We start from the raw sequence: 27030 nt of genomic DNA on the forward strand, positions 1-27030 counted from the left end.
TTTGGTGGAAGTAGACGAAAAGGAAAAATCATGTCTTGATTCTATCTATATAGATTTCTCCAAGTACTTTTCTTCAGAGGAGCCACATGTGCCATGTTCCAAAGAAAACTCGAGGACGAGTTTTTTTCAAGTGGGGGTGTCTGATGTAGGACGATATTTATCTTTATTTTCAGTAAAAACGAAAATAAAGAAAATATCAAAAATAATATTGGAGCAGCGCCGCTTGATCAGAATTTTAGCTATTCTCAAACAATGGAAGTACAAAAGGAAAGATTGCCACGATTCCCGCTGATTGTCAATTTTATATTAGGATTTTATTTTATTTTATTAGGACTTTATTTCCTTTCCTTATTAGGATTAGGTTTACTACTACTATAGGATTATGTTTACTTTCCTACTAGGATTAGATTTACTTTCTCTACTAGGATTAGATTTACTTTCTCTACTAGAAGTAGGTTTACTTTCTCTACAAGTATTTCTCTTCTATAAATAGGCTTGCCTATTATGTAAAACTCAATCAATTGAATTATTATAAAATCAGAGAATTCTCTCTCAAATACTCTGCGGAGTTTTATCCTTCTTTTAGCCTGCGGGCTTGTTTTTATCTTTTTGGGTAGAAGACGAAGACGCTTCTCCTTGCAGAATCAAAGACGCTGCTCTTTGATTAGTTACCTTAGTCTTCCGCTACGTCAGTTGGTATCAGAGCAGGCTTTATCCTGATCATGGCCAATCAGCGCAACGGTGACAAACTTCTCCAACAACGCCGCTTGTAGGGGAGGGGCTCTTTCGAAAGCCAAATTCATGGGGTATCCGAGCCGGCATTATCCGGATTCGATGGCCAACTTATACTACAACAACAACTTCTATAACGACGCCGTTCGTGAGAGGGATGTTGTTTCGAGATCCGACTACCAGCGATACATCAAGCGATCAGAGGCTCCTTGGAGAACCGAATTCCAAGAGCTCAAGCAGACAGCGCAGATGATGCAACAGGAGGTGCGCCAATTGTGGGAGTCGTTTGAACGCAGGCAGATGCGTGCCCATTGGAATCACAGAGACACTCGGGAGTACCGGATGAATAACGATCTCCCTTCATTAGATGGTTATCTTCACATTGAAGATTACCTTGACTGGATAATGGAGGTAGAAAGATTCTTTGAGTACATGTGTATTCCGGAAGAAAAGAAGGTGAAGTTGGTGGCTTATAAGCTCAAAGGTGGAGCATCCGCTTGGTGGGAATGGTTGAAGCTCTCTCGATCCAGGGAAGGAAAAAGACCCGTGACATCTTGGCCTAAGATGAAGCGGTTACTCAATGCCCGGTTCCTACCACCAGATGACTATGGGATCCGAAGGGAACCCGTTCAATATCTGTATGTTGACCGATTCCGTGAGGATGACGTAAGCCACTTTCGTCATGTCCATAATCATCTTCATAACTCTCCAAATAGGCCCTTCGCCTATGAAGAGAATTTTAATTATGGTGAAGAAGTTGTGGAAGATGTTAAGTTGGTTGAAGAAGTGGAGTTGCCATCAGAGAAAACATATGTGCAGCCACCATCATTGATTCCAACGACTACATCAATGGAGGAACAGCTACCGCCTCCTCCACCACAAGTGCAACTTCCTCTACCACAATTACAACCTCCTCCACCACAAGTGCAACCTTCTCCACCACAGATGCAACCTTCTCCACCACAAGTGCAACTTCCTCTACCACAGATGCAACCTACACCACAGGTGCAACTCATCACGATCATCACAAAAATTGACGATTCTTTTGAAGAAAACAATGAAGTTGAAGATGATACCCAAGAAGAAATCGTTGGAGGAATTTTGGTGGAAGTAGACGAAAAGGAAAAATCATGTCTTGATTCTATCTATATAGATTTCTCCAAGTACTTTTCTTCAGAGGAGCCACATGTGCCATGTCCCAAAGAAAACTCGAGGACGAGTTTTTTTCAAGTGGGGGTGTCTGATGTAGGACGATATTTATCTTTATTTTCGGTAAAAACGAAAATAAAGAAAATATCAAAAATAATATTGGAGCAGCGCCGCTTGATCAGAATTTTAGCTATTCTCAAACAATGGAAGTACAAAAGGAAAGATTGCCACGATTCCCGCTGATTGTCAATTTTATATTAGGATTTTATTTTATTTTATTAGGACTTTATTTCCTTTCCTTATTAGGATTAGGTTTACTACTACTATAGGATTATGTTTACTTTCCTACTAGGATTAGATTTACTTTCTCTACTAGGATTAGATTTACTTTCTCTACTAGAAGTAGGTTTACTTTCTCTACAAGTATTTCTCTTCTATAAATAGGCTTGCCTATTATGTAAAACTAAAATCAATTGAATTATTATAAAATCAGAGAATTCTCTCTCAAATACTCTGCGGAGTTTTATCCTTCTTTTAGCCTGCGGGCTTGTTTTTATCTTTTTGGGTAGAAGACGAAGACGCTTCTCCTTGCAGAATCAAAGACGCTGCTCTTTGATTAGTTACCTTAGTCTTCCGCTACGTCATCCACGAACCCCTCTGCTTGTAACCACATGTTTTCAAACCTGAAGGGTATACGACCCCTTCTTCCAGTTCCACACTCCAATATCACTGGAAAGTGATCTGATAATACTCAAGGCAGCCTTTTTTGGCATACATCTGGATAGCATTCCTCCCATTTTGCTGAAATCAAAAATCTATCTAGTCTGGACCCTGCACGCCTATTAGACCATGTGATCCGCCCTCCTACCTTTGGAAGATCGATAAGCCCATGCTCAAAAATAAAATCAGCAAAAGCGGTCATTGCTTGCGTTTGTCTTGTAGCTCGTACTCTTTCTCCAGAGTTGCGCACGACATTAAAATCCCCTCACACACACCAAGGTCGATCCCACACATTCATTAAACCTCCCAGTTCAACCCAAAAATTGCTTCGGATACAAGCATCATTTGGCCCATAAACACCCACAAAAGCCCATTCAAAATTTTCTGTGACACTTCGGTAGACACAAGCTACTACAAAATGCTCTACACATTCCTCAACCTTCTCCACCACTCGTCTATCCCACATTAATAAGATACCTCCGGATGCACCCGTAGCTCTCAAGTATAGCCAACCAACATGATTACACCCCCACACACTCCGAATCACCTCACTATTAATAACCTCCATTTTTGTCTCCTGTAAACACACAATATCCGCCTTTCACTCTCTTAGCCTCCTAATCTTCACTCTTTTCTCCAGCTCATTCATACCTCGCACATTTCACGAAATTATTTTTGGTTTCATTAACAAGATTTTCCAGCCCTCCCTTTTCCATTCAGTTTACGCGATCCCTTCACATCATAGTTCACTGTGCTTTTCAACTGCTTTAATTCACGACTACGTCGATTCCCCACTTTACCATTCCCCTATTGACCACTGCCCCTTCGCCCATTTGCTCTATTGGTCTCAATGGCAGTAAACAGTGCCAACAACTCCTCATGCCCATCACACTTGAGTCTCAGTTCTTGACAAAATTCTAGCACCTGTTGTAAAACCCAATCCGGAGACATAGCCTGAGTTTCTCCAGCTCCCATAATGGCTAGGGGTGGAATATCTAAAACTACCGGCCTCCCCATTTCATCTAGTATTCCGACCATTTCTGTTACTGCACCAACCCCCTCACCAACGTCTAGACACTGCTCGGCCTCCGTCGCCTCTACCATTCCTTCAACTTCCCCACCTTCAGACTGCTCTGTAGGTGTCACCACAACCAGACCCACCTCGCCGGTAATTTCTGCACTGCTGGGTTCCTTAACTGTCGCCGGTATGTCTCCGGCGGTCTTTCCGGTGAGTTCTGGTATTTTCGAAAGCTTACCCACGAACTGACCCATAGCTTCAATATCTCCCAATGGTTTTGTGTTCCCCTCTTCGGCTCTGTCTGCGTCAGTCTCACCCTGCTCCGCTACCCCTGTTGCCGCCTTACCTCCTGTCGCCGTCTCTGGTGCCATGAAAACGAAGCCGGGAGGGTTTGGGCCTTCTCTAGTACCATCTTCGGCCATCTCTGTCTTGTTTTCAGCCTGCCCAGCTTGTCCTTTCTTCTCATCGGCGTGTTTAGTGCTGAGAAACTCCTTTAGTTGCTTTGGCGTCCCACTCCGATCAGTAGCTGGCGATTATGCAGTCATCGGTTGGTACGTGTGGTACTTCTCATCGGCATGTTCTGTGCCGAGAAACTCCTTTTGTTGCTCCTGCGTCCCACTTCGATCAGTCGCCGGCGACTCTGCAATCACCGGATGGTACATGTGGTCCACAGTTTTTCGGCGCCATCACCGGCGTACGTATATCTTTCGATACCTATTGATAATCTGAAGTCTTGTGGGTTTATCTACCGGCTCCACAATCAAGTTGGACTGATCAGGCCCATTCTCGTTCTCCCCTCTTGGGGCCCAGTCCCTCAACCCATTCCCCACTTTACCTTGGCCCATCTGATTCTCCTTCCCCTTATTCCCCAAGCCCAGCTCCAACCCCTTAGTCCTACAGCCTAGCTCCAGCTTAAATAGACAGCTGGCTATCTGTTTTTGTAAGGAAAGCAATATCTCCTAAATGCTCGTGACATCCTCCAGGTTATGTGGCGCCAGAATTTCCTTTTGCTGCAGGACGTGATCTCCATTCATGATCTCCAGAATTTGCGAACCTTCCTTACTTAGTTTGGGATCCCCCTCACCGGCTGCCTGTGTACCAAAATTGCCGGCCGTGATTTTTTCCCCAACCACCACTGCTGCATAGGAACGCCGGTTCTGAAGCCTTGTCTGCTGGTTTTGGGGCCCCGCCGGTGGCATCGCTTTGGTCCCTTTGCTCACTGGTCCTGTTTGTATTTTCCCCTCCGACTCCTCCCCATTGATCACACCTTCTCTATTCTTCCCAAAATGTAACTTTAGCCGCTATAATTGCGATCGGCAATCTTTCCATCCCTTCCCTTCATGCCCCTCTGGTATAATCACAAAACTCCTCTGTCCCTTCCCACCATATTCCGACAACTCTAGGTAATTGCAGTGGGAATTCTTTCTTCGCTGCATCACGTACGAAAAGCTACCAAATCAAAAAGTCCTCCAATTGTCACGAATGATCTCATTATTTGTCAAATAGTCCTAGGCACTCACTAACCAGAAAATGGTTGGCCATGCCATGATCACGTCTTGTGTTTTTCCCCCCCGATTCTTCTCCCCCAATTGGACTCCGCCTTGCACATTCGATCTAATCTCAAAAGATTTGGTTTCTACATAGAAATACCCCAGATAACCCATTTTTCCAATCAAAACTCGATGACCCTCAACCTACACTACCTGAACACTGATCAGAATTCACACACGCACAGTCACTATTCCTCATGCGCTGCTGGGATGAGAGAGATTAGTAATTCACTACCTTAAACATTAAAACTTCTTTTCTTCTCATTGCCCCTCAAACTTGCAAGATGACTCACAAGATGATAAGATAACACAAATGAGTGCTACATCATGTTGAATTCTACAGTTCCATAAAGGTTCAACAAAGCAATTCGAGTCCCTCTCCGTCCTCTCTCTGTCCCTCTACATTTTTTAGGTTAGTAAGATAGTTTTCTGCCCTAGCGGCGGTGCTATTGGTGTTGTGCGCTAGGTTTTGGTGAGCTGAAATGGAACGGCGTTTCTCCATAGAAGCGAAATCCTTTTGCCTGTCATCAAAGGAAGGGTGTCTTGATCTCCATTTGGAGGAAAAGAGAAAAGGGTTCGTTGGGGTTAGTTTCATGAGTCAACCTTGTGCTTCATGGTTGGTGGATACGGTCGAGGAGGCAAGTCAATCTCTGTTGAAGGTTGATATTGCCAAGTCATACCGCGAGAGCGATTAGGCTTTGATGGTACATGGGGGTGTTAATACGGCAGGTAGTTTCCTGGAGGTGGCTGTCTTTGCTGAGGGAGGTCGTAAATGAATCATTTGGCTACCTGAGGGCCGTGGTGGGAGGGGATGGCGTTGGTTTGCAAATGAGTTGCGGAGGATGTTGGGTCCACCAGCCCCTGTGCACCCTGTTTTGGGGACGCAGCTCAAGATTGGTTTGGGAGAATCCGGATGTCACCCTGGGCGCTCCTTTGCGGAGGTTCTTCCACTGGTGTCTGGTTTGAAGGTGCCCCCTGTTGGGAGGAGGGAAAGATCTTTGCAACCTCTTGATCTTTTCCCGGTGAAGGACTCTTTTGAGCCTGGTACGATGATTATGAGTCGCAGGTGATGGTGGATTGTTTGGAGTTAGAGTCGTCAGAGCCTGCTAATTCTGTTACATGTTCTATCCCGGCGGCTGATCATACGAAGAAGAAGAAGAAGAAGACCAAGACGATGCTAAGTCTTTTACGTTCCGATTTGGGCCGGGTCCTAGCTGGGTTAGTTAAAGGACTATTAGTTGGGCTGGGTGCATTACCATTAAGGAAAAAATGATGGGTCGTTTCTGCTTTTTTAAAAGGCTTACAAGGCCTCAAGTTTGTGTCTTCCTTAAGCCCAAACATGCTGGGTATTTTAAGTCAGGTTGGCGCAGGGGTATGAAGCGTCATGTTAAGTGTTTGCCTAAGTCTCAACAGTGCGGGTCTGCCTCGCCGGGAGAGTTTGATTTTCCGGCCGCTCGTAGGGAGGCGTATGTTTCTGAGGCATTTGTGCCTGTCGCCGGTGGTCTCGCCGGGGTTTCCAGCGTTGATTTCGAGCTTGCGTTGGTGGGGTTGTCGTTGGCGGAGGTGCATCAGGAGTTACCCCAACAGAACTGTGCGTCGGGGTCTACGTCTCATGCTACAGTGGTGGTCCCTGTATCTTCGACTAAGGCTGCTCTGATGCCGGAGAATATCCAGAATAGTTTGTCGACTCCGCTGAGTACCTTGCCCAGTTTTGGGGATCTTTTTGTTTCTTCTGTGGACAAGGCGGAGGCCCCTGTCTCTCCACCGTCTCTGGTGGCGGTATTTGTCCCTCCGGTGGGAGTTGGTGCTGTTCTGGCAAAGGAGGTTGAGCCTGTTAAGACTGCTTCGACGAAAGGGTTATTACGTCGGGGGTTTTTAGGGTCTAGAAATGTTTCTTCTTCTTCTCTGCTTGGGATGAAGGAGGCTTCATTGTCGACAAAGGGTTCTAAGGTGGTAGCTGAAGTTTCACAGATCTATTCTACTTCGGAAAAGCACGCGGCTGAGCTGGGTTTGAGAATAAGCGAACCTTTTCCTCGCATGTCGGAGAGTGGTGCTCGAATTTACTCCTCTGTTTTCAAATCTCAAATAGGGTATGCCCGGAGGGTGAAGGAGAAGATTGCTAAGCAGTTGCATAAGAACAAGGAACTGTTTGCCGAGGTTGTAGTGGAACCTTCAGAGAAGGGGGTGGAGAACTATTCAGAGGTGGTGATAGATGCGGTGAAATTCGCCTGCAGTGTGGGACTATCTAATGGTGAAGGAGGTGATGAGAAAAGTCTTTTGAATCTCTTTTCAAAAATTGAAGAGAAGCGGGAGCCTTATACCTCTAAGGTAAAAGGGAAGAGGGAATTCAAGAATTTAGAATGCTCCATCAACTATGAGGCTAGAGAGAGACTTTCTTCAGAGAGGTGCCATCGCCAGCGGGATTGTGTTGGGACCAAAAATGCATTTTCCTTTCCTCCAGAGGTGCATTAGGGGCTTGGTGTTTTTTTTAGGCTGATGGTGGGCCATTGTGGGCTTCGGTTTTTGGGTTTTTTGGGTTCTTTCTTTGGTTCTCTGTTTGGTTGTGGTTAATAATTGGGTTTTTGGGTTTTTTCTTTGGGTTTAAATTTGGCTACCTATGTATACTTTCTTGTGTACTTAGAGGCGCATTGCGTTTTTTTTTTTTTTTTTTTTTTTTTAATATATACAATTTACTTATCAAAAAAAAAATCTATTTACAGCTTCTTAGAATTTCTGCTATACATGCACAGCAAAAACCCCACCATGCTCCAAAGTCCAATCAACACAGGGAAAAAGAGAAAAGTATTTAGAATAATAACCCCTTGGTTGGCTATACTTGAGATCTACGGGTGCATCCGGCGGTATTTTATTAATGTAGGATAGACAAGTGGTGGAGAAGGTTGAGGAATGTGTAGGGCATTTTTTAGTAGCTTGTGTCTTCTGAAGTGTCACAGAAAATTTTGAGTGGGCTTTTGCAGGTGTTTATGGGCCAAATGATGCTGGTATCCGAAGCAATCTTTGGGATGAACTGGGAGGTGTAATGAATGTTTGGGATCGACCTTGGTGTGTGGGAGGGGATTTTAATGTCGTGCGTAACCCTGGAGAACGATTATGTGCTACAAGACAAACTCAAGCAATGACTGCTTTTGCTGATTTTATTTTCGAGCATGGGCTTATTGATCTTCCAATGGTAGGGAGGGCGGATCACATGGTCTAATCGGCGTGCAGGGTCCAGACTTGATAGATTTTTGATATCTGCAGAATGGGAGGAACGCTATCTAGATGTATGCCAAAAAAGGTTGCCTAGAGTATTATCATATCACTTTCCAGTGATATTGGAGTGTGGAACTGGAAGAAGGGGTCGAATTCCCTTCAGGTTTGAGAATGTGTGGTTACAAGCGGAGGGGTAAATGAAGCAGGTCAAGAGATGGTGGAACTCTTATTCTTTATAAGGCAACTCTAGTTATGTGTTGGCTCGAAAGTAGAAAGCTTTTAAAGGGGATCTCAAAAAATGGAATGTGGAGGTCTTTGGAGACATAGGAAAACGTAAAACAGAGTTGGAGGAGGTATTGGGTGGGTTGGATAGCATAGTACAAAGTAGAGATTTAACAGAGGAGGAGACACTTAGGTGAGATGAGTGTTCCCAAAATTTAGAGAAGACACTCCTTGACGAAGAGATGAGTTGGAGGTAGAAATCTAGAGCATTGTGGTTAAAAGAGGGCGATCGGAATACGAAGTTCTTCCATAGGTTGGCAAACTCGCATAAGAGAAATAACATGGTTGCGGCAATGATGGTGGGTGGGAGTAGGACCGAGGATCTGGCAGCTATACAGGATCGTATTGTGCATTTTTATAAAGCTCTGTATTCTGAGCAGTGTCAGGGGAGACCAACCACATTCTTAAATCCTTTGATGGAAAATCTTAATTCCACAGGTGAAGGGGAGAGATTGTGGATGGAGAGAGATTTTGAGGAAGAAGAGGTTTGGGCGGTGGTGAGGAAATTGAAGGGTGATAAAGCACCTGGACCTGATTGCTTTACCATGGCGTTCTATCATAAATGTTGGGAGGTGCTTAAGGAGGACATGATGGCGGTTTCAAGGAATTTCATGATAACGGTAAATTTGAGAAGTGGATTAATGCTACATTTGTTGCACTTATTCCAAAGAAAGCTGGGGTGGTGGACATAAAGGATTTTCGACCTATTAATCTGGTACGGGGTGTATAAAATAATTTCGAAGGTTTTGGTTAGTCAGTTGAACTCAGTAATGGGGAAGCTTGTGTCACATACACAAAATGCATTTATACCAGGTAGGCAAATATTGGATTCTGTTTTAATGGTGAATGAATGTGTGGATAGCCGGATTCGAGCTGGGGAACTGGGTTGTATTTGCAAGTTGGATTTGGAGAAGGCTTATGATCATGTCAACTGGGACTTTTTATTATACATGTTAGAGAGATGCGGTTTTGGGGAAAGGTGGAGAGGTTGGATTCATCATTGTGTCTTTACTGTATGCTTTTTCGTGCTCATTAATGGAGCTCCGGCGGATTTTTTTAGTAGCTCTCAAGGAGTGAGACAAAGGGATCCTTTGTCCCCTTTATTTTTTGTGTTGGTGACGGAGGCATTTAGTAGGATGATGAAGGCAATGGCAGAAAGAGAGCTTATGGCTGGTTTTTCAGTGGGTTCGCGGCTCGATGAGGTAATGGAAGTGTTGCACTTATTATTTTGTAGATGATACTATTATCTTATGCGAGCCAAAGGTAGAACAACTTCTGAACTTAAGATGTCTGTTGTTGTGTTTTGAAGTGGTTTCGGGGCTGACAATAAAATTATCAAAATCTATGATTGCTCCTATAGGTGAGGTGGGAGATGTAGAAGGATTGGCAAGTATTCTTGGGTGTGGAGTGGATTCGATGCCGTTAATATATTTGGGGCTACCTTTGGGGGCTCATAATAAGGACCCATCTATATGGAATAAGGTCATAGAGAAGATGGAGATGAAGTTGGCAGGGTGGAAGCGTATGTATTTATCCAAGGGTGGGAGACTAACGTTGATCAAAAGTACGCTATCTAGCATACCCACATACTATTTGTCGCTGTTTCAAATTCCAGTGACAGTGGCGAAGTGGATCGAAAAAATACAAAGAGATTTTCTGTGGGGAGGTGAAGGTGACGAGTTCAAGTTCCACTTGGTAAATTGGTCCAAAATTTGCATGCCTACGGAGGCGGGGGGATTAGGGGTAAGGAATTTGATTCAATTTAATCGAGCTTTATTGGGTAAATGGTTATGGAGATTTGCACATGAAAGAGATGCGTGGTGGAGAAAATTAGTGGAGATTAAATATGAGGTGATGAGGGGTGATTGGTGTTCCAAGGAGGTAGGAGGGTCGTATGGGGTGGGAATGTGGAAAAGTATCCGAAGGGGTGGGATGAGTTTAAGCAATATGTGCGGTTTGAAGTAGGAACCGGGTCTCGAGTTTTGTTTTGGCTGGATGTGTGGTGTGGGGAGGTATCATCGAAGAATTTGTTTCCCGCTTTGTTCAATATAGCATGTGTAAAGGAGGCATGGGTGGAGGAGAATATGGAGATGGTAAATGGTGCTATTCATTGGAATGTAAGGTTTATTCGGCCCGTTCATGATTGGGAATTGGAGGAGGTTTCAAGATTTTTCGAAATGCTGTATTCCCAACAGGTAAGGCATGGTGGGGTGGATAAAATTAGCTGGATTCCCTCAAAGAGAAAATTTTTTGAGGTGAAGTCATTCTAGAAGGTGAAGATTAATTTAGCTCCGGTGGATGGCCCTTGGAAGATTATTTGGAAGAGTAAAGCTCCTTTACGCGTGGCTTTTTTCGTATGGACGGCGGTAGTGGTTAAAATATTAACATTAGAAATCTACGAAAGAAGAACATCATTGTGACAGAGTGGTGTTGTACGTGCAAGAAGAGTGGCGAATCTATTGATCACCTTTTATTGCATTGTGAAGCTACTGTAGAGATATGGAATATGATTCTTCAGCTGTTTGGTATAACGTGGGTGATGCCGGGGAGTTTGAAAGAATGTTTGGGAAGTTGGAGAGGGCAAAGGGGAAAGCGGATAGTCATGCAACTCTGGAGGATGGCCCCTTTGTGTGTAATGTGGTGCATATGGAGAGAAAGGAATGGGCGGAATTTTGAGGATCGTGAAATGGGAATTATAGAATTGAAGAAAAGGGTGCTCGAAACACTTTTCTCATGGAGGGTCTTGGAGTATTTTGTTGTAAGCTTCAACGCTTGCGGAATTTATAGATCTCTGTGCGTCTTTTTTAGTTTAAAGCTTGTGTATTGGGCTCTTTTGTATGCTTCCTATGTACATGGGTTGCACCCCTTGCGCTTTTTAATACATTGACTTTAATTATCACCGGGTTGCGCCCCTTGCGCTTTTTAATACATTGACTTTAATTATCACCAAAAAAAAAAAAGTATGGTTGTGATCTGTTCTTGCACTCTGAATTGGTAACTATTTTTGCTGTTGCATGCATACAAGATCTCTTACCGCATAATCTAAAATTTATAACTTGCTTAGTTTTACCCTGGAGTTCATCTACAATGAATAATTTTGGCCAGTGGTGTTTTATTTCCTAAATATTTTCCTTCCACCTTGAAAAGTTATAAATGCCTTTGGTTCTGGGTATCATTAAACTCTGGGAGGTTGTGGCGATAGCTAATATTGGTGCTACTCAACTGGTATAAGGCCTTTAGGATTTTCATGAAGGAAGAAAATAATTAGATATCCTGTTACATTTCATCTCCTGTGATATCTTATAGTCATTGTTGTGGGCATTTCGTCTTTTGTCTTAATTTGATAATTGAAATTTCCCCCACTATGGTTGACAAATGGAGGAACTCTTTTATCTTCTTAATATCATCAAAGGACGTGATGTAGGATATCCAGAGAAAAATCTTGTATTGGGAAACTTGCGTTTAGGTTTTGTTGCATATAGGAACTAATTGAAATTGGGGTTTTAGCAATTTAAGGCTTTTTGATGAAGTTTGATTGTACTTCCTGGTAATCGCAAAAAAGACACAAGAAAAAAACAATTAATAACTACTAGCATCACACCAAGTAGGTTCCGAGGAATCCCTCCTCCTAAAATAAAGCATTAGGTTTTCTAGCGTTTGAGAGAAAACTCTGAACTGATAGCAAAACTCCAATAATAGTGTCTTTACAAAAGTCATTTAGGCTTCCTGATGACCTACTCTACTAGCACTAAATCTTGACCATAAAAAAAGACTTCTTTGGATGGTACATTAATATAATAGAAAATAAAAATGAATGAATCCTTACTAACTGGACCCAGAAATAAAGAAAAATTAGACTTCCAGCATTGCTATGAACAGTGATTACTACAATTTAGTGAACCGTTTACTTCCAGCAAGCAAAAGTTGACTCCCACGTAAGAATCACATCGTAATTGTCCCACTGAATCTGGCTTGAGATTGATAAATGTTACCCTTCTTGATTCACTTGTAATCTTTCTGGGGCTAATTTCTATCAACATTTTGCCATCTTGCTCACTTCCTTTATATGGATCTTTCATCGCAATGCATGTGCCTATTAATTGAATCTCAGTTCATACAGTTCTTATGCACACTTAACTGGTGTTCAAGTTTCTTTGCCTGTAAATGTTCAACCTCTGGAATGGAACAGAGGTAGTTGTGGAGCTTTATCTTCTAATCTGTGTCCTACGAAGCTGAAAGAAAAACCAATCTTCACAATCCATTTTACAAAATTACTGTTTTGTGATGCCAGATAGTTGCTACCTCTCTCCTTAATGATGTTGAAATTTGTATGATGTTTTTTATTTTTTGGTTTATTATTATGATGTTTTCTTAATTTTGTTTGCAGCTTGAGGATAGTATCTGGAATCATGCCTTATTTGACTTCTTAATTGTAATTAAAATGATACGATTAGGATGATTAATGGTTTTTTTCCCCCTTAATTCTGGTTGCTTTCTGATTATTTTCCATTGTTGCTTGATTGTGGGGTTTCGAGTAGGGGAAGTTGTTATTTTAAGTTTGAGAATATGTGATTGAAGCCAGATATTTTAAGTTTCAAATCCCTCTGCATGCAACCACATATTTTCAAATCTAAACAGCTTGCTACCCCTTCTCACCACTCCACAATCCAGCAGTAATGGAAAGTGATCAGATAATGTTCGAGGCAGCCTTCTCTGCGATACATCAGGAAACAGTTCCTCCCAATCTGAAGAAAGCAAGAATCTATCAATTCTTGACCAAGTCCGATGGTTGGACCATGTGAAACTCCATCCTACCATCGGAATATCCATGAGACCCTACTCAAAAACAAAATCAGAAAATTCTACCATTGCTTGAGAATGTCTGGTTTCGCCTATTCTTTCACCTAGATGCCGCACAACGTTAAAATCCCCCCCCCCACCCCCCACAAAGCACCATGGCATCTCCCATATGGACATCAAACCAGCCAATTCAGCCCGCAAGTCTCTACGTTCCACATCATCGTTAGGCCCATAAACCCCCGCAAACACCTACTCTACATTTGCTATAACACTTTTGAAGCTACAAGCTACCACATAGCTCCCCAAACACTCCTCTATCTTCTTAACCACTCACCTATCCCACATTAACAATCTACCTCCTGACGCCCCTTTTAAACCCAAATACACCCAATCAGCATGCCTGCACCCCCACACACTACCAACCACCTCCCTACTAATCACTCTCATTTTTGTCTCTTGCAAACAGACAATATCAGCTTTCCACTCCCTTAATCGCCTCCTAATTTGCATTCTTTTTTCGACCTCATTCTTACCTCGCACATTCCATGTGATTATTTTTGGGTTCACAAATATCCTGTACCATCCCTCCCTTTTCCTGACATCCGAGATGACTGACCTCCTTTCCCATCATAATTGACTGAGCACTCCAACTGCTTTAACTCGCAGCTTCCTCTGTTGCCAGACTTTTCACTTACATTAATAACCGCCTCCACCCTTCTTTTATCTCTTTTAGCTTCAATATCAGAGAAAAGAGCCATCATTTCTTCCTCATGACCATCACATGATAGTCCCAAAGCATAGCAAATGTCTTTCACTCTCTCAATCACCCATTATGTAGGCATTGGTGAATTCCTTTCTTGTTCCCCCACAATTGCTAGAGGTTCAATATCCAACATCGCATGTCCTTCCCTTGCAACTCCTGTAAATACCACCACTGCAGTGTCCTGCTCACCCTCCCCCACACTGAAATTTCCTTCCTCCCCAGTGATTACTAGTTCTCGTCCTCCATCCACACTTCCTGTATTCATCATTTGACCCTCACTATCTAGCTTGTGAACCAGCCCTCTTCCTTCTACTACCGCTAGTGCTCTACTACCCTTATTGGTCCATTGCGAGTCTTCACAATCAACTGTGAGTCACTGGCGAGGTCTGTGTGGAGTATTGCCTGCGGTTTCTGACCTAGGGGCTGACCCACCCTTTACGTCGGCTCCGATGGGTTCTGTTAAAAGGGATACACCCTTTTCGGCCATCTCTGGTTCGATTCCGGCCTGCCCAGATGCGATTGTTGCCTCCAATCTTGCTGTCTCCGCCTCTACTACCATTAGAAGGGATTATGATGGCATTACCTTTTCCATTCAACCCAATTTGTAATTGAGTATTCAAATGATGAACATAATCATAACTATTTTCTAGGAATAATTGTGAAACCACTAACATGTCTTATTCTGTCTTTTTCTTGCTTCTTCCGACTTGCCTGCTAAAATGTAGAAATCTATTTATCCTTCAAAACGTAGTAGCTAGTAAGTAAGTGGGACATAATTTATTCTTTTTATTTATTTTTTTATTTTTTATTATTTTTTATTTTTTTATTTTTTTATTAATGCTAGAATATTGATTAAATAATAAAGTTCACACTTTTTATTTAGTTTAAGTTTTTAGGCTAAATGGTAATTTAATAATGGTATCAGAGATCAATGGTCCTAAGTTTGAATTCTGATTTAACACTTTATTTATTTTTTATAAGTAAAAATTTTATATATCAAAAGCGCAGATGAGCGCAACCCATATACACAGGAAGTATAAATAGAGAGCACCTAAGAGGCAAAGAAATGAAAGAGGAAGTCAGAAAAACTAATTACTAAAGGAGCTAGCCAAGCGGCCGTCCAAGAGTAAAGAGTAAAGAAGAAAAGATGAGTCAGTTCCTCTATAGTCCTAGTAGAGTTCTCAAAACATCTAGCATTTCTTTCAATCCATATACACCACATAAGACATAGAGGGATCATCTTTCATACTACCGCGCTTCGAGCACGACCTCCCGACCACCAGCAATAGAACAAATCCCTCACTCTGCAAGGCATAACCTAATGCAACCCAAACCGACTAAAAATAGTGTGCCAAAGAGTTCTTGCGGTTTCGCAATGGAGAAGAAGATGATCTACTGACTCTTCCGACTTTTTGCACATACAACACCACTCCACTACCACAAGGTTCCTCTTACGCAAATTATCATGAGTTAAAATTTTGCCTTGGGCCGCGGTCCACCCGAAAAAAGCCATTCGCAAAGGCACCTTTGTGCGCCAAATACTCTTCCAAGGAAACACTTTATGGTCAAAATTAGACAAGGACTTGAAGAGCGACTTAACTTCGAACTTGCCTTTCCTAGACGAGGCCCAGCAAATACGATCCACCGTACCTACAAAGATCTTGCACGAGTACAACCGATCAAAAAAAGGAGCAACAAAATCCATCTCCCAGTCCTGAACGGGTCGCACAAAAATGACATTCCACTCTACAACCCCATTCCTCCAAGTAAAATTATCCTTCACCCAAGCTTCTTTGTGTCTAGCGATGCTGAACAAAGATGGGAAGTCTTGCTTCAAAGGATTTTCCCCACACCAAATATCATGCCAAAAATGAACTTTCGAACCCACCCCCACCTCAAACCGACAACCTTTGGCAAAGGAACTCCAACTTTGTCGAATATGCTTCCATACACCCATACCATGAGAACCCGAAGCCTCCTTCGTGCACCACCCGCCTTCCTGGTCTTCGTACTTGGCTTTGATAACCTTGCACCAAAGAGCCTTACTCTCATTCGCTTATCTCCAAAGCCATTTCCCTAAGAGAGCTTGATTAAACTGATGCAACTTTCGAATACTAAGACCACCGTAGTGCAAGGGACGACAAACTTGGTCCCAATTTACAAGATGCAACTTAGCCTCATCTCCCATTCCTCTGATTTAACACTTTATCTTTTGTTTTAGTTAAATAGTCTATGTATTAGGTCTCATTTATAGATGAAGAGTTTAAGACCACATCTAATAAGGGGGAGTGCTGGAATATCATTTGAATGATTAAATTAAGAATTTTTAATTAGCTTGAGCTTTTGAGACAATTGGTAATTTAAAATTATTATTTTTACATTTTAGGTTGTTAAAGGCTAGGAAGGCCGGGAGGTCTTATTACCAAACTTGCCTAATGAGTATAGTCTTATTCAAAACGATTCTTTTATTGCGACCAATGAATGGGTGTAATCTTCTTAATGAGTCTGAAACTTCGCTTGGGTGCTTGTGTTGTTAGTAGTTGATATCGAGGTTGTATCTCAGGTTAAGATTTTCAAAGTTGGTTATTGACTTTTGTGTACCCTTTCCCCAAACAGCGGCTAATTTATATGGGTTGTCAAAAACTTTATGTGAAGCTGTTCGTTCAAGCAGAATTTTGATAGGACAAACCTTGTTTTTCAGGAATTCCATTTGGTCATACCTATAATTCATGCAAAGAAAGTGTTAAGGCGAAAGGTATGTTTTACTTTTTTTGTTTTACATGATTGAGTTGAAAATATACGTCAATCTATAGAAAGTAGGATATCATAATCTCATTTAGAAAAGCGAAAAGGACAATGATTGAGTTGAAAATATGGGTGACCCTCATGTGGATTGTTAGAGATTATAGTATAAAAAGGGAATATTCTGTGTTTATGAAATATAGGGTAAACTACATTTTTACACTTCGACTTCAGAGGGGGAGTTTCTATTTGGTCCTAAATTTTTTATTTTTTATTTTGGCAATTTTAACCTTAAACTTTGCAATTTTGAATTTTGGCTGCCCCTTTTCAATTTGACCCATTCTATTTGTCCCCTTTTCAATTTTGATGACGTTGTGAATACGTGACAAGACATGTGACTTACATTTTGCTATTTGTATACTGTATCTCACTATCTGCTTTGTTATATATGTGTGTGTGTGGCAATTTTAACCTTCACTATCTGGTCACTGCTCTGTTGTGTGTGTGTGTGTGTGTGGGGGGGGGTATCTTTCTTTTTGATAAACCACCACTTGTCTCAAAAGCTTAAGTTAATAGAAAGAGGTAAATTTAATCATTTAATCAATATTTTGTACTTTCCTTCACGTGTGGGCTCAAACTCTCTTTTTAATAGGTGAGACTCAACTCGCGATAATTTAAATGGGGTGAATCATGGTTCGAACTTAGGACCTCTGGCTCTGATACCATGTTAAACTACCACTTGTTCAAAAAGTTTAAGCTAATAGAAACATGTAAATTTAATCATTTAATTAATATTTTAACACTATTAATGAATAATGAGGCCAAAAATCCCGACCTCTCTTTTGTGAAATACACTAACATTGACATGGTGTCAAAGCCATTAAATTTAAATATGCCACCCCCTTGTTTGGCCATCTATATGGGATCAGGATATTCTCCATGGATCAGGATCCTCTTTATTTCGAGTAAAATGGAGATAAATCATTTTATATTCTAGATTAGATTTCGTAGATCTAATGGTATATAAATATATTGCCATATGGTGTACATGGTGCTATGTCATTTAAAATTTTTAAATGATGTAGTACCATAGACACTGTTAGATGTATCGAAACAAAATTTGGATTATGAAAGGATTTTTCTCTATTTTACTTGAAATGGAGATGACCATATTCTATCAATATGGTGGTCAGCTGGGTGGGGTGATTGGAAAAAAAATTTGTCACGGATTGTGTTGGGTTTCCGTGCTTGGTTGCTGTCATGGCAGTCTTTTGTTGTTTATGATTTGTCGTTTATGTGTTGTATTGGCAATCAACCATGATTGTAGGGGTGATGACATCGGACAAAAGAAGAACAAGAGAAGATAGATAGATTCCATGTTGAACAGAGTCTCACTAGTCAACAATAGATGTGGTAGAATCTCACCATTAAAAGAAAGATGAGTCAGACTTCAAAAAGAGAAATTTCGTCTCAATACTGAGCTTTAATAAAATACTTCATTCATTGATAAATAATCAGCAAGTTACATAACCTTTAAGAAGGCTACTAGCTTGTTAGACAAACTTACATTAATGTAAATAACATAAACAGAGCTGAATTTGAACAGAGCAACATTTGTTGGACTGTGAACATAATAACAAATAGAAAGCCTTTTTATTTTATTTTATTTTTTTTATAAGTAATAACCAGTCCTATTAAAAGCGTAAGGCGCCCCAAGGTACATATGGAGTATACAAAAGGATCACTTAACTAGAAAAAGAAAAGCAAGCAAAGAAATCATCATAACTAATCAACAACGGGGACAGATGTGTCACAGTCCAAAGATACAAAGTGTAAAAATAAGAGGAGAAAATGTCTTCCAAAGACCTCTCCATGTCCTCAAAGCACCTATTGTTCATTTCCTGTCATAAACCCCAAAAAAGACACGTAGGCACCATCTTCTACACCACAACACTCATCCGCCTCCCAACAGGCTAGCAAATCAAATACCCGTCTAGGCATCACCCAAGTCATCCCAAAGCGACTAAAAATGGCATACCACAGAGTCTCACTAGTCAGCAATAGATGTGGTAGAATCTTACCACTAAAAGAAAGATGAGTCACACTTCAAAAAGATAAATTTTGTCTCAACAGTGAGCTTTAATAAAATACTTCATTCATTGATAAATAATCACTACGTTACATCACCTTTTTACAAGGCTACCAACTTATTAGACATACCTACATTAAAGTAAATAAAATAAACAGAGTTGGATTCGATCAAAGCAACATCTGTTGGATTTTGAATAGAATAACCAATAAATAAAGCAACTAAAAGCTAAAGACACATGATAACAAAATACTCCTAACACCATTGGACTTCATACTTCAACGATCTTCATGTTGCAATCACACACGTGATCCTTGATAATTTGATTTACTAATATGAATCTTTGGTGACAGAACACGGTATCTTATTCACTGTTGGTAGTTGAGCTGCATTAACGGTGATGCACCATGAACTCTGTCGATTTCCTGCAGTGGTTTTTGGTGACTGGGTGGTTGTCATCCCCTTAGTGGTTTTCATTTTACATAGATTTCTTCCCCAGAGCTGTCTGTTTGTGCTGTGGTGGTTGTCGGAGTCGTTTGGTTGCCAGTATAGATTCTCTGGCAGGACTCGAAGATAAAGGCTGGTGTTTGGTTACAAGTGCACACTATTCCCACTCTGGAATAGGAATATCTCTTGGCTCGGTTTAATTTTTTTCCATGTCATTTTATTCTAGTTTTATTTTCAAGCCAGCACACTCAAGTGCAGCCCAGTCTGGCCAAGTCAACGTGGGCTTGTCTCATAACCAGGTTTGTTCTTAAAATCGGGTCAACCCAGATTCTACCTGGGTCAAGCCGAATCCAAGTGAACCTAGCATCGATTTTTATTTTTTTATTTAGTCCAGTCTTCCCATTCATCCCAGTGGATCCTTCTTCTCCCTAAGAATTGAACAGAACCAAGTTCACCTATACGATAGTGAGGAATAAAACCAACAATCAACTAGTTGGGCGGAGCTTGAAGAAAGGAGCCCCTACTAGTGAAAAGGACTATCGTCCTATAATAGTTAGTAGCACTGAACAGGGGAGTCATCGGTCCGGGGAAAGAAAAGAACCGCCTTTGAAAAAAAAGTAACTTGCTAGACCTTCGGAATAAAGGCGATTCTGTTGCCTGGGCATGCGCTCTAGCTTTGATAGTTGCACGAAAAGCGTAAAGCCCGACTCAACTTAACGCAAGGGCTTGTTTCAGACCTCTATTAGGGCGTGAAACATGAAATTCTGCCTAAGTAAGTTTGATCGGGCCTTTTTGTAGTACTTGCAGGAATGCAAGTGTATGAATCCCATTCCCTTGCGAGTGAAGTGCTTCGTCCCCTTAGAGATAGGGGTGAGTGTTAGCTTTAATAATGTAATCCATTGACATGAGAGGCGAAGAGAAAGGTCTATCTATTTATTTAGTTATTCAGTTAAACCAATGATTCATTATTGTATCAGATAGCAACAAATTTCCAAGCTTTCCTAAAGTTCTCGTAGATAAGGAAGGAAAAAGAAGGTCTTAGATTGGATATTTTGTAGGTAGATCTTGCTCCTTTAGTTTCTGGAAAATAAAACAGCAAGGCTATGTAATAGCTGATGGAATCTTGCTTCTAATCGCTGAGCTGAGGCTAGATAGATAGCTCTGCCGCTATTCTCTACCGAATACAGAATAGATTCTCGTTGTTTTTATCATATAGCGAGATTTTGGGAGAACCCCACCAGAGGGAGTGACATGAATCAACATCGACCCGCCATTTGCTGATTCGTAAATCCATACATAGCACTTTCCATCCTTTTGTCAAGAAGTACTACTACAATTGTGGTTATTCCCGCCAATTCGGTATGAAGTACCATCCAGAGGGAGTGACATGAATTGACGTTGCCCCGCCATTCGTTGATTCGTAAACAGACTTAGCGCTTTCCATCCTTTTGGCAAGAAGTACTACTACAATAGTGGTTATTTCCGCCAATTCGGCAGGAAGTAGCATCCAGCAGCAGAAATTTGGCTGGTGTTTGTGTTCTCTGGTGAGGTTTGACTGGATTTGGTGTTTTTCCAGTGGTTTTGGTATTTTCTAGCGAGTTTTGACTGGTGTTGGTGTTTTTCAGGGAGTTTCAACCGGTGTTGGTGTTTTTCTTCATCTTCAGTCAGTTTGGTGGTTTCTGGTTCTGTTCAGCCGGTTTTGGTAGTTGCTGGCGCTGTTTTTGGCTGATGTCAGTTTTGATAGGTTTTGGCCAGTTTTGTTCTTCTTTGACTCGTTTAAGTGGTGTTGTGGCCGGTACAGGTTCATTTTGATCGGTTCAGCGTTGCTACAGCTAGTTCAGTTCATTTTTTGGCTGATATAGTGAAGTTTTCTGCTGTTTTGGTAATATTTAATTTGGTTCCATGTTCTCTAGGCGGTTTAGTTTGTTTTTTGGCCAGTTCAACGGTTTTCCAGCCAGTTTTGTGGTATTTTTGGCTAGTTCTTCTTGCTTCTCTACCAGTTTGGTGGTATTTTAGCTTGAAGACCAACTAGCAGTGTTGCTTACAAAGTCTTTGTGTCAATAATAGTTCCTTTGTTTCAAGTTGGAGCTTATATGATATTTATAAGAAAGGGACAAATGTCCCTATTCTAGAAGGTGGTGAGGTGTTCTTATGAGTTGTTTTATGGTGAGGTTCTACAGTACAGAATATTGTGTTTGTTCATATATATATATATATATATATATAGCTTCTCTTTTTTGAAATACAATAATCTTGACAAGGGTAATAGATTTTGTTAAATTGATTGGCTATGGTTTATCTGTGTATTTTTTACTTCCCTTCTGTTCTCCTTCTAGTGAATTTAGTTGAATAAATTTATTCCGTAATGTAATGGCAATTGTGGTGTTTAATATTGATTTAGTTTTAAAATTTACAATTCTAACCAGGGCTGCCTAGGAAATATATCTGTGTATGTAAGCTCCTCTTAGAACTGACATGTATATTTTATGTTCTTTTTGTTCACTTTTGATTTCATTTTTTTGAAGGCCTGAACTTTCGCCACACTTTATATCCCGCTTACAAGAGCAACCGTCCTCCTACACCTGACACTATTGTTCAAGGACTTCAATACTTGAAAGCATCAATCAAGGCTATGTCCATAAACGTCATTGAGGTAATAGCTGTGTATTACAGATATATACAGCTACTTGACCCTAATAAGTTGTGGCTATTGATCATGGGTTTACTCAAAGGCAGGTACCTGGTGTAGAAGCTGATGATGTGATTGGAACATTGGCGGCAAGGAGTGTTGATGATGGGTACAAGGTGATAATATGAAGCTATATTTGATAAACATGGAAAAGTTTCTTAAAACATTAATAATATTCGTCCTGTAGTAACTGTTTTGATTTGTCTGAGGTTGATAATTTGTTGAGAACAATTTTTTTTTTTTTGGACCAAGAAGTAAAATTCCTAGTTAGGTTTGTTATGAAGTGTCCCACCTGTCATCAAGGAAACAAAATGAAATACTTTGGCTGTGAGTTAAAAGCAATTGGAAATATTATAATCCTAGTTTACAATGTTATGATGGGGAGTAGCAGTTTGAAGTGATAAGCAACAAAATGGCCTAAATATTTCTTTGCTGAAGTATATCATATGTCTAATTCTTTAAGTCGCTATTGATTGCGTTGTCTTTGTGACAGGTACGAGTTGTGTCCCCAGACAAAGACTTTTTCCAGATCCTATCTCCTTCATTACGTCTTCTACGAATTGCTCCCCGTGGCTTTGAGTAAGTGTGACAAATATATGTCCACATTTTTGTAGTGCTATTGTCTGTTAATCTTATTACTTGGAATCTTCCCATTTCTGGGTAGTAAATTTTTACACACGTCCTTTAGTATTTTGTATTCTTTTCTTTTTTCCAGTCCTATAAGTTGTGTGGCACTTGATACTTCTTGTTGTTTTATGATCTTCAGGATTAATAATGGCTATTAGTATACATTTTTGTAATGTTGTATAGAAGCTTCTAACAATATGCATATACATACTTGGTAATATAACCTACACAAAACGATACGGAATCTTATGCATTTAGTGTTCACACTATTTGTAATTTGAAACCAATTTTAATAACTTATTACCAAGTTTTGACAATTTTAAATAATTCCAAAATTGAAGTATCTATTTGTACAATTCGGAAGCATCAACAATTACTATAGAGGTACTATGGATTGTATATGCAAATATGCTTGTTTGCTCATTTTAAAATGAATATATATTTTTTTTTTTGTGAAATTATATAACTAAATTCATCATTTCTTATCGGCTTAAATTTTTTGAATAAATGATATATATATTTTTTTTGATAAGTAATGTTGCATAAATCAAAATCACAGAGGAGCGTAACCTTATTACACAGGGAGTATATAAAGAGAGCACCTAGTTAGAAGGGAGATAAAAGAATAAGAAACTCATAAAAACTAATCACTAATGGAGTTAGCCAAGCAGATGTCTAAGTGAATAGTGTGGAAGAGTGTTAGAATATTAATTATACTTATCAAAAAAAAAAAAAAGAATATTAATTAAATGATTAAATTCATAATTTATTATAATTTAAGCTTTCAGTTCAGTGGGGATTTAACAGTTTGTTCATTTTAAAATGTATATTTTATTTATTTGTTTGACAAATCACATGAAATATTTAAAAGTACGATGAAAAAGAACTGATGAATAACTATGGAGAATGAAAGTTAATTAGAAGTATTCATTTTTTTTTGTTTTGATTCCATTCTTTTTATGCGTGAGTGCATTGTGCTTTCTGCTCAACCTAATTCTTCTAATTATATTCTTTGCTTCAAAGGATTTGGGTCATAACTTACATGGTTTGCTTACTCAGGATGGTTTCATTTGGAATGGAGGATTTTGCTGAAAAATATGGAGCTTTGAAACCTTTTCAATTTGTTGATGTGATTTCACTTGTGGGGGACAAGTCCGACAACATTCCAGGTTATTTTGTGATTCTCTTTGTAAATTATTATCGAGCCACCTCCTCTAATTTGAAACTTTTAATAATTTTTTTATTATCTTTGTGATGAAAGAAGAAATAGTTAATTCGATATTTTATTTTATTTAGGTCTTTATTAGTTTATCAGTATTTAATTTATGTATGTTTTAAGTAATTGTTTCCAGTGTTATTTTACAATTCAATAATGGGCTTGGCCCAAAGTCATCAAGTTAGGGTTAGGGTTTATTTTCAGTGTCTATTTAAATGCTATTTGTACTCTTATGGAGACAAATGATGATATTGAAGAAAAAAATGTTTTCTTCTATGAGAGTTGTGACTGTTCTTTTATGTGGTGAGACTCCACATTCCTTGTAAGACTCTAGATTTATCTGGTTGGTGAGACGCTAATCTTTTATTTTTATTTTTGTTCTTGATTTGCTCTGTCAATTTGGTATGAAAGCTCTAATATCAAATTGACGTAGAACGAATCAAGAACAAAATTAAGATAGAGGATTGGCGTTGACGCAGGATGAATCAAGAACAAAATAAAGATAAAGGATTGGTGTCTCAGCAACCAGATAAAGTTGGTGTCTCACAAGGAATGTGGAGTCTCATCACATAAAACAGTAGTCACAATTCAGAAGAAAGAAAACATATTTTTTAATATTATAATTTGTCACCATAAGAGTACAAAGAGCGTTTAAATAGACACTTAAAATAAACCCTAACCCTAATCTGATGACTTTGGGCCGAACCTTATTGAATTGTAAAATAACACTCTAAACAATTACTTAAAACATAAATTAAATACTAATAAAGACCTAAATAAAATAAAAATGGTTAATTACCTTTTTAGTACCTACTACCTAGGTTTACACGACTTTATTTTTTCTCATCTAGGTTTTAATATCAGATGAGGCCTCTATTTCATTTATAAATAAGCTACTTAGTGCCTTTCTGTTATCTCCTCGTCAATCAAATTAATGACCTAATAATGCGTCCTGGTCTAGTGCCAAGGTAGTCCCAACAAAAAAATTAAAATCCAGTAAAATAAAGAAAAGTTTTGTGTTCCCACATTCTATTATATATATATATATATATATATATATATATATATATATTTTTTGAAGTTTTGATTTTTTTTTTTTTTTTGTTAGGACACATGGCATGTTTTTGTTAGTACACATGTCAGTCTGTTAGTTTGTTTGACGGAATGGTGACGGAGGTACTAAATCGGTATTTACCCATAAGTCATACCATTTGTGATATGAATTAAAACCTAGGTGGGAAAAAAATAAAGTCGGGGCAAACCTAGGTATTAAAATGAGAAATAACCCTAAAAGAAAACACCTAATTAACTATTTGTTCCTGCATCATTAGGTGTTTTATTTTATTTAGGTCTTTATTAGTATTTAATTTATGTTTCAAGTGATTGTTTACAGTGTTATTTTACAATTCAATAATGGGCTTGGCCTAAAGTCATCAAATTAGGGTTAGGGTTTATTTTCAGTGTCTACTTAAATGCTCTTTGTACTCTTATGGAAACAAATTATAATATTAAAAAGGGGAAAATGCACTTTACCCCCCCTTAAGTTTCAGAAGTTTTTCAATTTGAACCCCAAAGTTTAAAAATTGGCAATGTACACCCTTGAAGTTTCAAAAAATTTCAATTTAAACCCTCTGTTGATATTTTTCGTCTAAATGGATGAAACTTGTCCCACGTGCACCTCACGTGACATATTAGCTATTTTCTTCCAATTTTGCCCTCACTACTAAACGACCTGTTTTGCTCATTTCTGGGTACCTCAACTCGTACCTCACTCTCCTCCAAAAACCGATCATTCAATTCAATCCTTCTTGACGAATTGGTTTGTCGCAAACCAACTAGTCTTTGAGAATACCCTCTTAGAATCTGCAAGGGAGGGATCAAGACCCATGTTTGCCGTAAAAAGACACATATTAGTCCAATTACTAAGTGACCGGCAATGCCTGAGCATGTCTTCATTGAACCTGCGAGGAAGATGATGAACATAAATGTATCTACCCGAGCAAGAATCTTTGGAGATTTTCTCATTTCTTTTCTCATCGGGTTTAAACCTCTTTTGATCTGGTTCTTCTGCATTTTCCAAACTAGAAACCCCATTAACAGACTCATCAACTTCGTTCTTTGCAATGTGCGTTTGATTGTTGGGGTACACTTTTGTCACAATTTGATCAAAATTTTCAAGCCCATAATCCCTTGCTAAAAAATTGGTAAACGGGTTGTACGAATTTTTTCTTGCATCCCTGTTTTTTGATGTCCGCTTACCCGCCATAGTAAAATGATTGAATCCCCTAAGTTTTCACAACCTCACAGAGCTGAACTCCTTTTTGGCTCTCATGGTAGAAACAATCACGTCTCTCTGTGTTTTCCTTTTACTCCTATATCCGGTAAAGCCTCAAGACAACGTTAGGCCATTGTTGGACGAGTTCGGCGGCAAGTTCAGTGCTGTAGACAACAACATGAGCTTAGACGGCGTTTTAGGGTTTAGGGTCGAATTCGATACCTACAAGAACGTTCAGTTAGTTCAGTATGAATCGGTTGGGGGTTTCTTGACTCACTATGGCTAGGGTTTGGTGACCGAGGCCTTGCAATTTGGTGTTCCATTTATTCTGCTACCCAATTCGTCAAGAAGGATTGAATGCTCAGTTTTTGGAGGAGAGGGAGAGGAGTTGAGGTACCCAGAAATGAGCAAAACGGGTCGTTTAGCAGTGAGGGCGAATTTGGAAGAAAATAGCTTAATATGTCACGTGAGGTACACGTGGGACGAGTTCCATCCATTTAGACGGAAAATATTAACGGGAGGTTTAAATTGAAACTTTTTGAAACTTCAGAGGGGGTACATTGCCAATTTTTAAACTTTGGGGTTCAAATTGAAAAACCCATGAAACTTTAGGGGGGTAAAGTGCGTTTTCCCCTATTAAGAAATATGTTTTCTTTCTTCTGAATTGTGACTGCTCTTTTATGTGGTGAGACTCCACATTTCTTGTGAGACGTTGGCT

At 39.8% G+C, this 27030-nt stretch overlaps 1 protein-coding gene across 4 annotated transcripts in view; it reads left to right on the forward strand.

The window, feature by feature from the left end:
- LOC132174791 (uncharacterized) overlaps window positions 1–27030 on the forward strand; it is a 74913-nt gene that overhangs the window by 24271 nt on the left and 23612 nt on the right. For 3 of the 4 annotated variants that reach the window (XM_059586488.1, XM_059586473.1, XM_059586480.1), the window contains exons 7-11: window positions 16929–16982; window positions 22031–22158; window positions 22242–22310; window positions 22688–22773; window positions 23881–23990. In XM_059586488.1, the coding sequence (XP_059442471.1) occupies window positions 16929–16982; window positions 22031–22158; window positions 22242–22310; window positions 22688–22773; window positions 23881–23990 (447 nt within the window). The remainder of the gene's footprint in view (window positions 1–16928; window positions 16983–22030; window positions 22159–22241; window positions 22311–22687; window positions 22774–23880; window positions 23991–27030) is intronic. The other variant, XM_059586497.1, reaches the window with a different exon arrangement.

The sequence above is a fragment of the Corylus avellana genome, chromosome ca1 (assembly GCF_901000735.1).
Source record: "Corylus avellana chromosome ca1, CavTom2PMs-1.0".
Lineage (NCBI taxonomy): Eukaryota > Viridiplantae > Streptophyta > Magnoliopsida > Fagales > Betulaceae > Corylus > Corylus avellana.